The following is a 15,165-nucleotide window of genomic DNA, read 5'->3' as shown; positions in this document are numbered from 1 at the left end:
GAGAAATCTTTGGTCTATAATTTATTAGGAATGGAGCAGCTATTCAACCTATGATACAATCACCGTGTTTGTTCTATTTTCTTTTTTTACTTCCCATCTATGCATTAGCCCCTCTGGATTTAACCTTTATTCTTCAGCCATCATTGTCTCCATTCGTTTATGATCTCTTTCCTAAACCAGGGTGGCATAATCATCAGATCATTGTACATTGTTAGCTATCGTAACACCTCTTTGCAGACTGATATTCTGTACTTTGATATTCCTAATGTTGTGTACCTTATTTATGGCTCAATAAACAAATTGAACAAGAATGTGTGCACAAGAAATGTGCAAAACAACTTAACAATACTTTGTACCATAATTATAGTTTTAGTGCCATTATAAAAGGGGTAAATTATAGAATAAAATGTATGTTTTTTAACTACAGTAACACAATGGGTTGTATTTTTTACATTTTTTTTTTTTTTACATGTTTTTGTTTATAGATTGCAAAAAAATAAAATCATGTTGCTACCCTATATCTCCAATAGAGAGTCTTATTTGTCAATCATGAAACAATACATGTATTACTTTGTGTTCTTAGGAGTGACTGGTATTACCAAATGTAAAAACTGCTTGGTCCATAGAGGGCAGCCATTCTCGACAAGGATTCTGTGGAACCCTAGAGTTCCCCTAGAGGTTGCCAGAGGTTCCTTGAGCTGCCCCTGTTTGACCTCACATTAGATGGTGCCTGCATATATCTGGCTCCAACACCACTTGTCGGAGCCAGCAGGATAACAACAATTATTTTTCTAAGGGGGGAGGCAATCTGACCACCAATGTAAGAAGCATTCTTCCCACTGACCTCCAATAAATACATTTTAGTAGGGTTTCCCTGAGACTTTACTGTAAAATTATTTTAAGGATTTCTTTGGGGTAAAATGGTTGAGAAAGTCTAATATAGGTATGGTATACAGATGAAGGAAGTGGTTAAGAATTTATATGGACTAGCATCAGGGATGAGGACTCCTACTATTTATTACTGTGCAACAGCCATAAAATGTACACACATTACTTCAGAATTTCATAAAAATCCATAGTGAAAGCATGTCACTACTCACATACCTGACAATGTCAGTGCATTAAAAAAATTAAAAAACATAATTTTGAAGCAATCTGTATTTGTGAGTACTGATACTTGCATTTGCCACATAAATGAATAATCCTTAACCACTTGCCGACCGCCGCACGACTATCTACGTCGGCGGTCAGCCCCTCACAGGCAAAGTGACGTAGGGCTACGTCACTAGCTTGTGAGGGTCTAGGGAGCGAGCGCGCGCCCCCGGAGGCGCGCTCCCGCTCCCGAGTGGTCACGGACCCCCCCGCGCGTGTGACCGGCGGACCCGATGTCCGCCGGCCACTCTGCGATCGGCGGGGGAGAGGGAGAAAGTCAGGCAGCTTGTGTAAACAAGCTGCCTGTCATTCTCCTCGCTGTATGAGAGCTGATCACATGGATCTACTATGTAGATCCGTTGATCACTCTGCATACAGCTGAAGCCCCAGCCAATCACAGTTAGAATCACGCCCCTAGGGACACACACAGCCCCTCCCTCTCAAATAAAGTTAACCCCTTCACTACCAGTGTATTTTTACAGTAACAGTGCATATGTATAGCACTGATTACTGTAGAAATGTCACTGGTAACCCCAAAAGTGTCAAAAATGTCAGTCAAGGGTCCGATCTGTCCGCCGCAATGTCGCAGTACCGCAAAAAAAATCGCAGATCGCCGCCATTACGCGTTACAAAAAAAAACAACAAAAATGACAAAAATCTTTCCCTTAGTTAGTAAACGCAATAACTTTTGCGCAAACCAATCAAAATACGCTTTTTGCGATTTTTTTTACCAAACATAGGTAGCATAAAACAAATTGGCCGAAAATTTTAAAAAATTTTGATTTTTACATTTTTTTGGGGGGGAATTTCATATAAAAAAAAGGGAAAAATATTGCTATTTTTGCAAAATGGACGCTCTTTTTTTGTTTATAGCGCGTGATCAAAAAATCGCACAGGTGATCAAATACCGCCAAAAGAAAGCTCTGTTTGTGGGAAAAAAAGGACGCCAAATTTGTTTAGGTACAGCGTCGCACGACCGCGCAATTCTCCGTTAAAGTCACGCAGTGCCGAATCGCAAAATACCCCCTGGTCGGAATGGGGGTAAAATCTTCCGGGGCTTAAGTGGTTAAGATACACATACACATTGAATGTAACTGTGCAATGTGTATGTATACTATTATCTTAAAACCAGCTTTGATGTTCCAGATTGCTTGGTATTACATGTATACAACTTGTTATTAGACCAGCACTACATGGTTCTGCCCATAATTAGAGATGTTTTAACATGCAACAAATAAGGGTTTATTTACTAAAACTGGAGAGTGAAAAATCTAGTGCAGCAGTGAATGGCAGCCAATCAGCTTCTAACTTCAGATTGTTCAATTAAGCTCTGACAAAAAAAAAAAACTGGAAGCTGATTGGTTTCTATGTAGAGCTGCGCCAGATTTTGCACTCTCCAGTTTTATTAAATCAACCCTATAGTGACAGATCATATTCGTCAATCAAGAAATTGAGCAAGGATCTGATTGTTACCAAATAAAGGCCTACATGTATGACCACCTCTCTGTGGTAAGGAGCACATAAGTAACTTTCTGAAACAAATAAATAGCAATCAAGATTTACTGTGCTGCTATGAATGTTATATGTGCAACAGATATATTGACTCCAATGATTAGTAATTTGATCTGAAACATTTTTTATGTAAAACAACCTACACTATCTAATGCAAACAACAAACAGAAAAATGTTTGTTTTTAACAATTAGTTTATTCAGAGGCTTATTCTCTGTGGGGGAGATTTACTAAAACTGGTGCACACAGAGTCTGGTGCTGCCGTGCATAGCTATTAGGTTTTTACCCTCGTTCACACTGAGTGTGGGTTTGAAATTGTGCGAGTTCAGCTGAACATTTCAGTGCGAGTTCGGGGGCGATTTGACAGACATCTGTCCCAGAAGTCACCAAAAGTAGTGCAGGAACTACTTTTGGAAATCAGGGCAGTGCCACAAAGTCGGTGTTGCGCCGATTCGGATGGTGCCATTGCCGGCAATGAGCTCCAATTTGGCATGCAATTTGATAATCAGTTATTTGCTGATTGGTTTACTATGCACAGCTGCACCAGATTCTGGGTGGACCAGATTTAGTAAATCTCCCCCTATGGGGTTGATTCAGGCCTCTTTCACACGGGCTTTCCGGTCAGGTCCGCCTGTCAGTTTTTCAGGCGGACCTGATCAGATGCTCCATGTACCTCTATGCAGCAGTGGATGTCAGTGGAGACATGTCCACTGACACCCGCTGCTATCTGATCCGATCCTGTCCGTGAAATCCAGATGGATGAAAACCCTATTTTCCATCCATCTGGAGGATTGGATGGGATGGGATCAGATGAAAATGGACAGGTGGTCAGTTTTCACCAGATTTCCCATAGAGGAGAGCGGGGCTCTGACAGCTCTGTCTCTTCAAAGTAAGCGGAGATGGAGCTGTCATCTGGGCACACCGTTTGTGTGAAAGGACCCTCACTAAAACTGGAGAGTGCAAAACCTGATGCAGGTGTGCATGGTAGCCCATAAGCTTCTAACCTCAGCTTGTTCAATTAAGCTTTAACAAAAAAATGGAAGCTGACTGTACCCTCTCCAGTTTTAAATCAATCCAGTTAGGCTGCATTCACACTTAAGCGTAGCGTTTTCGCGCATTTTTTTACTTTTATGCGTTTTTGGAGGCAGGCATTGACATCTATCAAATACTCTGGTAATCAGCCCAAAAAGAAGCTCATGTACTTTTTTCAGCTACAGGCGTTTTGCTTCAGGCGTTAAAACGCTCAGATGTGAACAGGGGCCATTTAAATGAATGGGGTTTTACTTGTTGGGCGTTTTGGAACTTTTTTTTAGCGTTTTTGGAGCTGAAAAACGCTCAAAAACGCCCAGGTGTGAATTGAGCCTTAGTAAATCAATTCCTTTGTGTGTTATCAGATGACAAATGAGATCAGTTTTAACATACAACTGAAAATATAAGGAACATGCTATATATACAAATATATATATTTTACCTTGTTTCCTTTTTTGTGGCTGCGAAAAAATCCCAAAATTCCCTTTTTCTCTCTTTCTGCTGTGTCACTACTTGAGGAAAGTTTACGATTCTTTTCTGAAACAAATATTGAAAAGGTAAACTAAAAAGAAACATATCACTTTATTCAGCTATAATTAAAAAAATATTGTTGCCTGTTATAAAATATCTATTTATTGTAACAATGTACATTTACATACTTGCAGATGGCTTACCTTAATGCGCAACTCAAACCCTTGTTACAGGGAAAATAGTTTAAAACAAAATGCGGCCAAAGGAAGAAGTTGCTGAAAAATTGTGTCTGTGGTTTACAGGCTGGACTTTGGTAAGAAGATTAGCTACATTATATTGGTGCACAGCAGAAATGCAAGGTTGTCAAGCAGTAACATGACAATTTCTAACCAATGTTCTCCTTCAATAATAGTACTTCCACCACCCCTGTATGATTTCAGATAATTACCAGTGAAATATACAATTGGTTTCATACAAATTACACAGGCATATCTCAGTTAATAATTACTTAAAGCTGGAAAAAAAAATGTTTAACTGAGTGTCTGTGGCAAAGGGGTAGAGTCAGTCATGATTATATGCTTTAAGGAACTGATTTACTAAAGGAGCATTTTTGTATATTTAAGGCAATTTAAAAAAAAAGGGTTCCCCTTGATTCTTTGGGTCATATGAAGTGAGTGTACCTCACTCAGTGAGTGAGGCTCCTTTATTAAAACCAAAGCCAAAGTGTTTAAACTTGAGCAGAAAGCATTGAAAAATTGCATGTTTAAGCAAAAATGCTGGTATTTAAAGCGGAGTTCCGGGCACAGAAGTCATTTTTCAATAAACATACCCCCGGGACAGTCAGGGCTAGCACATTCCACAATGGCTAGCCTCTGATCTGTCCCGGTACGCACTTACCTTTTAGAAGAAAAACTTACTTATAAAATTTCTTCCACAGCGTTTCCATCTCTCTTGTGGGCAGCTGAAGCCGGCGCTGTCCTCTTCTGTGTCTTCTTCCGCGTCTTCTTGTCCCAGAATGTGCCTGCACCGGCCCCTCTCGTCACTTCCGGTGCGGCGCCGCATTCCTCCACAGCTTCTGGGCATGCCCAGAAGCTGTTTAGCAGGGGAATGCGGCGTCGCCCGGAAGTGACGAGCGGGGCCGGTGCCGTCGCATTGATTCATGGGAGCGATGGCGTTCAGCTCCCAGGAATCATCGCGAGACAGGAAGTGACGGGTGAGCCGCGGCCATGAGGGAGGAAGTACTCTGAGGTGAGTATTTACGATCTTCAATTACAAGGTGAGTAAACAAAAAAAAAAAAAACCTAACTATCCAATTCCTTTTCAGGTGATGTTTAACTAGCGGAGGGGCACAAAAAAAAATATCGATTTTGTGCCCGGAACTCCGCTTTAACCTATAACTGTATCTCAAAAATGAAGGTCACTTTTTCAAAATGTCCAAAAGTGTTTATGGCAATTTATATAAAATAAGATCCTATTTATTAAGCCCAAAATGTATAAAAACCATGTAGTGCTGTGAGCTCTCAGAGCAGAGGAAGGGAAGAGTGGAGGATTTAAAGTGTTAGTAAACCCACAACAGTAAAATAAGTCTGTATATGCAGTCAAGCATTCTTGTTATGCTCACTGGGGAACCTAAAGAACCTAAAGAACTGGGGAACCAATCCTCTGCATTGTGTAAAAAGGCAGTTTGATTCTGTCTGGTCTGATCCTCCCCACTGTCCCTGAATACTTTCTTGATAACACAGAATCTTTGGAGTCACTCTGCACATGCTCAGTTTGGTGTGTATTGCTAGTTTTTTTTTTCCTTGGGAGGGTGCATGTGATCGGCACAGGGCCAATCAGCACTGTCCAGACAGAGGGTCAGGGGCAGGGGTCCTGCAGCCCCATAGGACAATCAGGGGAGAATGAAAACTCCTTCTACAAGCTTTAACTAGTGCTTGGCTGGACACTGACAGAAGTCACAAAACTGCTCAAACTGCTGATGAGAAAAGGTATTTAGCAGTTCATATTTACTAAAAGCATTGCATTTTCATGTTCTGTGTACTAAAATTGTGAAAAAAGGAAACATGGACTTTGCATGCACTGGGTATCATAAAATCACATACTTTATTTTACAATGCATTTAAAAACATCAAAAAACTAGAAAAAAAGCATACAACAGTCATATCCAATATGAGGGGAATATGAGATACAGGATGATCGGGACGATCATGGCCACAGGTGACAGGGAACGGTAATGTTGGCCCGGGGTGATCGAACGATGTGTGTTAGCAGTAGATCATACAGTATCGTTGAACCATATTGCTCGACATGTTTCGCCTTATGCTTCCTCTCTGAGCTAATGGATCAATATTCTGTAGAGTTCAGTAGGCAGTGAATGGGAGCAGCGTCGATGAGGGTGGAAGTACCCATACATTCTCCTGCATCAGAGGCTCTGACACGGCACACCGACCGCCCCCATATCGAGGGCATGTGGCCTGGTATGGTTCAAGAGGGGGAGGGATCATTTGCTCGTCTACCCCCCTTTCCTGACCTGCCAGGCTGCATGCCCAGATAAGGGTCTGGCATGGATTATGGGGGGGACCCCGCATTGTTCTTTTTTTAAATTTTGGCATGGGCTTCCAATCCAAATCCATACCCTAAATGATGTGGGATGGAACCCCACGCCCTTTTTTTCTTAATTTTTTTTTTACTGGCACTTTTTTTTATTTAGCTGTCAGTGCGGAAACCCATTGACAACTGATGACTCAAAGCTTTGCCCAATCAGGGAGCAGAATGCACTGTGCAGCGCTTAGTGTATTGCAGGGTGTCAGAGCGAACACCTGGCGAACACCCTACAAATTTGGGTGTTCAGCGAATGGCTGAACAGGCAAATGTTCGGCCTGAACTCATGCTCGGGTCGAACCATTCGCCCATCCCTGGTGATAAGTCTGTGCAAAAACGTGCCATCAAGCACATTATGGGTGATGTAAAAAATATTCCGTAAAGTAGCCAACATCCGATATATCTAAATAGGTGCATTGGATACTCCACACGATGTGTGCCACCTCTGTACACTGTGCTCACAGAACTATCTCCTCCAGGTTGATATCATATAGCCTGTATATGATAATCCTGCCAGATAGTACTCCTTTCTATCTCTAGGTGGCTCTTTGTTTGAAATTCCTCAGGGTTCCAATGATAGGGGGAGTGTGGTGCCTTTAAGATTCTGTTTTATTATTGCTGCCATAATGCCTTGCCCATACGTAGGGGAAATACCAGAACGCCTCTTATGGTACAGTATGTTCATATTACAAAAATTGTATCAAAACAAAAATGCACTTACACTTTAAAACTTTAAAAGCACTTCAATACAAACAATCCTGGGCTTTACTGCCACATGACGTAATTTCCGGTTTGCATATGCCTTCACTCGCTTCCTACGTGTTACGTCACAGTCACATGAGTTTATCAGGGGGTGGGGGATAAATGGGATGTGTAGGTGTACAACACGGCTGGCTCCGCCCAACGCGTTTCCCCTCAGAAGGCGTCAACTGGGATTGGAGTACTCTAATCCCAGTTGACACCTTCTGAGGGAAAACGCGTCGGGCAGAGCCAGCCGTGTCGTCACCATGCACGGACCGCACTGCAGGCAGCCGTACTCTCTTGATATACATGCTTGTGTCAAGATTTTTTTGTAAGTGCTATATAATGACGTCATCGGGAGACCCCGCCCCCTTATGTCATCTGTGACATAAGGGGGCGGGGTCTCCCGATGATGTCATCTGGCGGCCACGCCCCTAATGGCTATATAATAAGCTGCAGAGACCGGAGACCGGCATAATCGCCGGAGACGCCGTCGTCGGAGGACCGGAGGAAGAAGAAGAGCCGACAGCAAAAGAACAGAAGACCAGAAGCCTGGAGAGGAGAGGAGAAGACAAGACAAGAAGAGGCGACAGCAAAAGAGCAGAAGACCGGAGAGGAGAGGAGAAGAAGCAAAAGAGCAGAAGACCAGAGAGGGAGAAGACGGGATGAAGATTTTTTATAAACTTTCCAAAACGTCTCCTGTCGTTATTTACACACACTGTCTTTTATGGGGTGAATGGGTGTGGGGTACAGTGTACCCCATACCCATTCACATAGGGAGGGGGTCCGGGATCTGGGGGCCCCCCTGTTAAAGGGGGCTTCCAGATTCCGATGAGCCCCCTGCCCGCAGACCCCCACAACCACTGGCCAGGGTTGTGGGGATGAGGCCCTTGTCCTCATCAACCTGGGGGCAAGGTGCTTTGAGGTGGGGGGTGCAGAGCCCCCCCTGCCCCAAAGCACCCACACCCCCCCATGTTGAGGGCGTGTGGCCTGGTATGATCCAGGGGGGGTGGGGCCGCTCGCTCGTCCCCTCCCCTTTCCTGGCATGCCGGGCTGCATGCTCGGATAAGGGTCTGGTATGGATTTTGGGGGGGACCCCACGCCGTTTTTTCGGCGTGGGGCTACCCTCAAATTCCATACCAGACCCGAAGGGCCTGGTTTGGAACCTGGGGGGGAACCCCACGCCGTTTTTTTCCCCATTTCGGCGTGGAGTTCCCCCTCAAGATTCTCACAGTGCAGGTCGCGCCGCAAGTCGGATCACCCTGATCCGACCTGCGGTGTGACTTCCATTCAAATCAATAGGCTCCCATAGGGAACCATTGATTTTGAATGGAGGCAGAAAAAACGCTGCTAACAGCTACTGTGGCCAAACGTGCAATAACGCTAGTGGAAAAAGCTACTGAAAACACGTTTTTACAGCTGCTGTTTCCCGGCGTCAAGTAAACAGCTTTGGAGCTCGTTTTTATGACGCCCTGTGTGCATGGAGCCTTACTCATCCCCCAGTGTTCAGGGAGTCCTAGGTGCTGCTATTTACTGGATAGGCTAGCACATCCTTTACACTTATACATTTCTCATGTAACCACATGCTATTTCCCTGTATCCAATGTCATGTGTTTTGAACATTTGCATGTTTTTTTAACCACGTTTCTGCCAGCTGCACGGACTGACTATTTGCCTGCAAAACTGACCATGCTTCTTCCTGCTATCTGAACTGACCTGTCCTGTTTATCAACCACATTTCTGCTTTCAGCCTGAATTGACCTCGGCCTGTTAATAAACCATGTTTTTGCCTGCAGCCTGGACTGATCTTTTGCCTGCTGCGAGGTAAGGCCATGCCACTGTAGTAGTGGGATTGAAGAAAACACAGAGTTCCCACTTAGACATAGTGAGGGGCACCAGAGTAGTGTTTCTAAGTGGAGAAAACTACATTTTTGGTTTTCTCCAGGTCTTGAATTTTTCAGATCAGGGTCGAAGAGCTTTGGGTGGGAATAAGCCTCTACCCCTGTGTCAAGTATTAGCTAACCAAGGTCCTAAGTCTGAGGTTTCTGCCTGGACCAATCAATTGGCTATTTGCTGACCATGTCTCTGCCTACTGCCTGTACTGACCCTGGCCTATTTATAGACCATGTTCCTGCCTTTTGCCTGGACAATTGCTTTGTCTGTTTGCTGATCACATCCTTGCCCTGCACCAATACTGACCCATCTGCAGTCTCACTGGCTACATTCCTGCAAGACACTAGTGCCACACATCCTCCGTGGACAACTTCACACCACAAGCCTTTCCAATCCAAGTGCCTGCATCATCCTCTTTTTAGTCCTGATGAAGGGGGAGTGCTAAACCCCCGAACTGCATTGGCTGTTCAAAAAAATGTATATATTTTAAAAGTTTATACAAGCTGGTGTGGCACTCCCATCCTTTCGAAACTTTAACTAACCCCTCTGGGGGTCCAGCAGGACCCCACAGTTGCTGATGAGCAGCCCCTAGGACCACAAACCCCCTCTCCCATCAAAATACATGTGCATAAGGTTCAGCGCTCCTACATAACAAAGATTAACTGCACACCACAAGCACTCTTTTGTTTACCCCTTGTTTAGAATTCTGTACTTCCTGGCCAGCAAACATAGCATTGTGCAATGGGGCAGCCACATACATACCAGTACATTAGGCCTGCTTGGCTTTTACAGAAGTGATCATCACAGTACACAGTTTTCTTTACACAGTTTTCTTTACGGTGATGGCTGATTTTTGTGATCCACAGGTTGCAATTTTGGGTACATAATCTGTTCAAACACTGAAATGGTCCTACACACGTGGTATCCCTATACTCAGTGGGAGTAGCAGAATGTGTTCTGAGGTGCAATTCTAAGTATGCCCATGCTGTGTGTTACAAACATCTTAATAATTGGCACCTTTGCGTTAAAAAAAAAAAAAAAAAAACATTTTCATTTGCTTTCCACATTTTCCAAAAACTTGTTAGAAAAAAATTACATTTTTAAAATATTCCTTATGCCTATTAGAAATTACATTGGGGTGTTTGCTTTTCAAAATTTGGTTATTGAATGGGTGTTTCTACTGTACTGGTACTCCAGGGTCTCCAAAAATGTAACAGGTAGCCAGGAAATTAGATGTGCTATTTATGCCCCTAGAATGCCTGAAGTTGCTCATTGGTTATTGAGCCCCTCTATGTGGCTAGGCTGTGAAAAAGTCTCATAGGTGGTATCTCCATACTCAGGAGGAGTAGTGGAATGTGTTTTGAGGTGTAATTTTAGGTATTTCTATGTAGAGCCCCTGGGAACCACCAGCATTTTCTCATGAACCATCAATGGTCCACAGACCACTGGTTTGCGACTGCTGTAATAGTGTAATGGTCAGTGGAAAGAGTGCTGCTTACACTTGTAGTCATTGGGAAGGACTCTCCCCTTACAGATAGCTAAATGTATCAATTATGTCATTGGGAAACTATCAGAGAGGCAAACATTTCTTATTGCTCAAGGAACCCCTAGCAACCTCTGGAACCCTGGTTGAGAAACCCTATAAAACATTCTATAACAAAAACTAAGACCTTTTTTTTTTAATTGTTTGTCATTTTGTTTATATAGGAAAAAAAGTGGTGATTAAATATCACCAAAAGAAAGCTCTATCTGTTAAAAAAAAATGATAAAAAGAAACTAAATTTATTCTCGCTGGAGAAGAGGCGCTTGAGAGTGGACATGATAGCGATTTACAAATACCTCAATGGTGATATCAGCATGTGAAAAAAACTATTCCGTCTTGGGGAGTGTAAGGAGACACAGGGCCACACAATGAGATTGGTGGAGAAGCAGTTTAACCTTAAGCTGAGTTTTTCACTGTCAGGGCGATAAGTATGTGGAACACTCTTCCACAGTTGGTGGTGTCAGAGGGGAGTATTGATATTTTTAAAAGACTTTTGGATGTGCATCTTAAAGAACACAACATGCAGGGATATGGGAAATTACCGACACTGACACACATACACCTACACAGGTTGAACTAGATGGACAATTGTCTTTATTCAACCTTACCTACTATGTAACCAAGATATCAAATTAATTTGGGTGCAGGGTTTCATGGCTGAGTAATTGTCATTCAAAGTGTTACAGTACTGAAAACTGAAAAATAGCCTAGACTTAAATGGGAGTGAAACAGTCTAGACTTTGAAGTGATTAAACCAGACATTAGTGTGCCACTGTCCACCAATACTTGTGTGATTGTTTTGAAGAGGCTAAAATGAGAACTTCAAACTCTCTGCAATTATCCATAAAGGAAAAGCTGTGCAAAAGTATTCCCAAAGCTGTAGTTAGGATTATTAACCACTTCTGGCCGGAAGGATTTACCCCTTTAATGACCAGGCCATTTTTTGCGATTCGGCACTGCGTTACTTTAACCGAACATTGTGCGGTCATGCGACACTGTACCCAAATACAATTGATGCCCTTTTTCCCCCACAAATAGAGTTTTCTTTTGGTGGTATTTGGTCACCTCTGCAAATTTATTTCTTAGAACAAAAAAAGAGTGACAATTCTGAAAAAAATATATATTTTTCACTTTCTGCTATATACCATTCCCAATAAAAAAATTAAAAAAATCAATTTTTTTAATAATTGTAGGCCAATTTCTATTCTGCTACATATTTTTGGTAAAAAAATCCCATGAAGCCTATTTTGATTGGTTTGCGCAAAAGTTATCGCACGTCTACAAACTAGGGGAAAGATTTATGTCATTTTTATTTTTTTATGTATTTTTTTTTTTTTACTAGTAATGGCGGCGATTAGCGATTTTTAGCGGGACTGCGACATTGCGGCAGACAGATCAGACCCCTAACTGACTACCTAATCAGTGCTAAAAATATGCAATGTTACTGTAAAAATAACACTGGCAGGGAAGGGGTTAAACCAGGGGCGATCAAAGGGTTAAATGTATGCCTAGGGGATTTTATAACTGTGAGGGGGATGGGCTTGTCGAATCAACACAGACACCTGTGTTCCTAAATAGGAGGAAAACAGGGGCTCTGTATTGATTACAGAGAGAACAACAGTCTGCTGTGTTTACAACAACAGTGTTTACAACAGCAGACCGTCGTTCTCTCTCCACGGGGAGGGATCGTGGGTGCCCGGCGAATCACTTACCCCACTGGAAAATGGGGGAGCACCAGGATCGCTCCAGTGGATTGCCCTACAGGAATTACAATTTGCGCAGCCGAGCCTGCCTGCCGCAGTATATATGCGGCGGGCGGTCGGCAAGCGGTTAAAGTGGTAATTAAGGATATGTTTTTTTTCAAATAAAATAATTAACAGGTTTATACTATGTGCTAAAAATTCACAGTGGATACAATTAATAAATAAACATGAAAATAAATCACTTCAAAAATAACTTAAAAATAATAGTCCATTCAATGTGTAGTGATAAGTCAATCAACATTAATAATAAACCATAAAATGATAAAGTCCAAATCCAAATAATTTGTAATAAGGTGCTGGTGCTTCTTCCTTAATAACTGGTGCTTCCTTTCCCGTGATAAATAAATAAATAAATTGCCCACTCACCAGATGTTGTGGGTTCTATATGTCTTATGACATTAGAACCTAACTTGCTTCAATAGAAAATCCTTTCCAGGTTCGGGTTCCCTCTCCCTGGGTATGGACAGGCCGTTCGGTTAATAATCCACCATGGGATGAGTCTCCTCCAACCACGGGCCAAAGTATGAGATGTATTCCCTGCAAATCACCTCCAATCACAAGCCGTGATGGGGGAATAAATGGATAGTGTGGTATTGCTTTTCAAAGTTTTATTGCACACACCAAAAAAACAATATTGCACACTCAACGGTCAAATCCGTAAACTCCAAAATTGATAAAAGCAGGTGTCATACACTTCCACATCTTCAAAAGCAATATCCAGCAAAGTGAAATAGAAGAAAAGCTGTGCTCAATCCAAAAAATGGCAGACAAACAGGACAGGATCGTCATACACGTGTGCTGGAGAGTGGAGAGCGGTAGTTCCGGCTTGCGTTCCACTCAACAACGTATGACGTCACGGCGTGCGTTCCACCTAACGCGTTTCGTCATTGGTTCAGACGTCTTCAGAGGTGGAGTCACACGTCTAGCTCAACCCTTATATGCCGGAGCTGCCGCTCTGCACTGCGCACGACTCCGCCCATTTAATTACTCTGTCGGAAACAGGAAATACCTCCCGTGTCCCCGCAATAACATTGTGCTATGTAAACCAAGAAAATCATAACAAAATATCTTTGTGCTATTCAAAATGTAATTGTTAAACCAGCTCTCATTTTCCCCTAGATTAATAGCGCTTGGCATTCATAGTGTATGTGTACTATTTTATTATTTCTCAATAATACTTTTATTAATAATAAAAATTATCTATAAAAATTATTTTTTAAACTTTATTTGTAAACCTAAAATAACATTATGACCAATCTTTATGAGGTTTTGTGGCATGTAATTACCTTTATAGTTTCTAAATGTATAGAGTTTTTAAAACTTTATTTTATTTAAAAGAATATAATTTATCAAATCAATACTTTTACTAATATATTATGTGGATATATTTAAACATTGTATTCTATTATATATTATATATTTATTATATAAATTACGTAAATCCAGAAAAATATATATAAATATGATTAAAAATTTTATTAAAAAATATTTAAAATATTATTATATCACATCGCCAACATTAAAAAAGGATTTAAAAAGCACAGCCTTTCCCTACATTTTAGATTGGTACATAATAGGGACCCCACCTTTCTTACTATTTTGGGCATCGACAAGATTGAACAGAACTGGAGGGGCAGTAACATGCGTATTGCTGTCTCCCAAAATGAATCTCGGTGGATTTATGAACTTTCCACCTTGCAACCCAATGGTATGAACGTTGACATGGATACTAACTGTTTTATATCAAATCCATAGATTATTTTAATATTTAAATTTCCGCTCAATTTTTTGTAAAATTAAAAATCTTTATAATAATATTTTAAATATTTTTTAATAAAATTTTTAATCATATTTATATATATTTTTCTGGATTTACGTAATTTATATAATAAATATATAATATATAATAGAATACAATGTTTAAATATATCCACATAATATATTAGTAAAAGTATTGATTTGATAAATTATATTCTTTTAAATAAAATAAAGTTTTAAAAACTCTATACATTTAGAAACTATAAAGGTAATTACATGCCACAAAACCTCATAAAGATTGGTCATAATGTTATTTTAGGTTTACAAATAAAGTTTAAAAAATAATTTTTATAGATAATTTTTATTATTAATAAAAGTATTATTGAGAAATAATAAAATAGTACACATACACTATGAATGCCAAGCGCTATTAATCTAGGGGAAAATGAGAGCTGGTTTAACAATTACATTTTGAATAGCACAAAGATATTTTGTTATGATTTTCTTGGTTTACATAGCACAATGTTATTGCGGGGACACGGGAGGTATTTCCTGTTTCCGACAGAGTAATTAAATGGGCGGAGTCGTGCGCAGTGCAGAGCGGCAGCTCCGGCATATAAGGGTTGAGCTAGACGTGTGACTCCACCTCTGAAGACGTCTGAACCAATGACGAAACGCGTTAGGTGGAACGCACGCCGTGACG

At 41.3% G+C, this 15,165-nt stretch overlaps 1 protein-coding gene across 1 annotated transcript in view; it reads right to left on the bottom strand.

The window, feature by feature from the left end:
• Positions 1-15,165, bottom strand: part of COBL (cordon-bleu WH2 repeat protein) — a 390,271-nt gene that overhangs the window by 302,377 nt on the left and 72,729 nt on the right. The window contains exon 5 of the mRNA XM_082258067.1: positions 4,135-4,229. Within this exon, the coding sequence (XP_082114193.1) occupies positions 4,135-4,229 (95 nt within the window). The remainder of the gene's footprint in view (positions 1-4,134; positions 4,230-15,165) is intronic.

The sequence above is a fragment of the Pelophylax lessonae genome (genome assembly GCF_965119305.1).
Source record: "Pelophylax lessonae genome assembly, chromosome: 5".
NCBI classification, from domain to species: Eukaryota; Metazoa; Chordata; class Amphibia; order Anura; family Ranidae; genus Pelophylax; species Pelophylax lessonae.
This window is presented reverse-complemented; position numbering and strand designations above follow the sequence as displayed.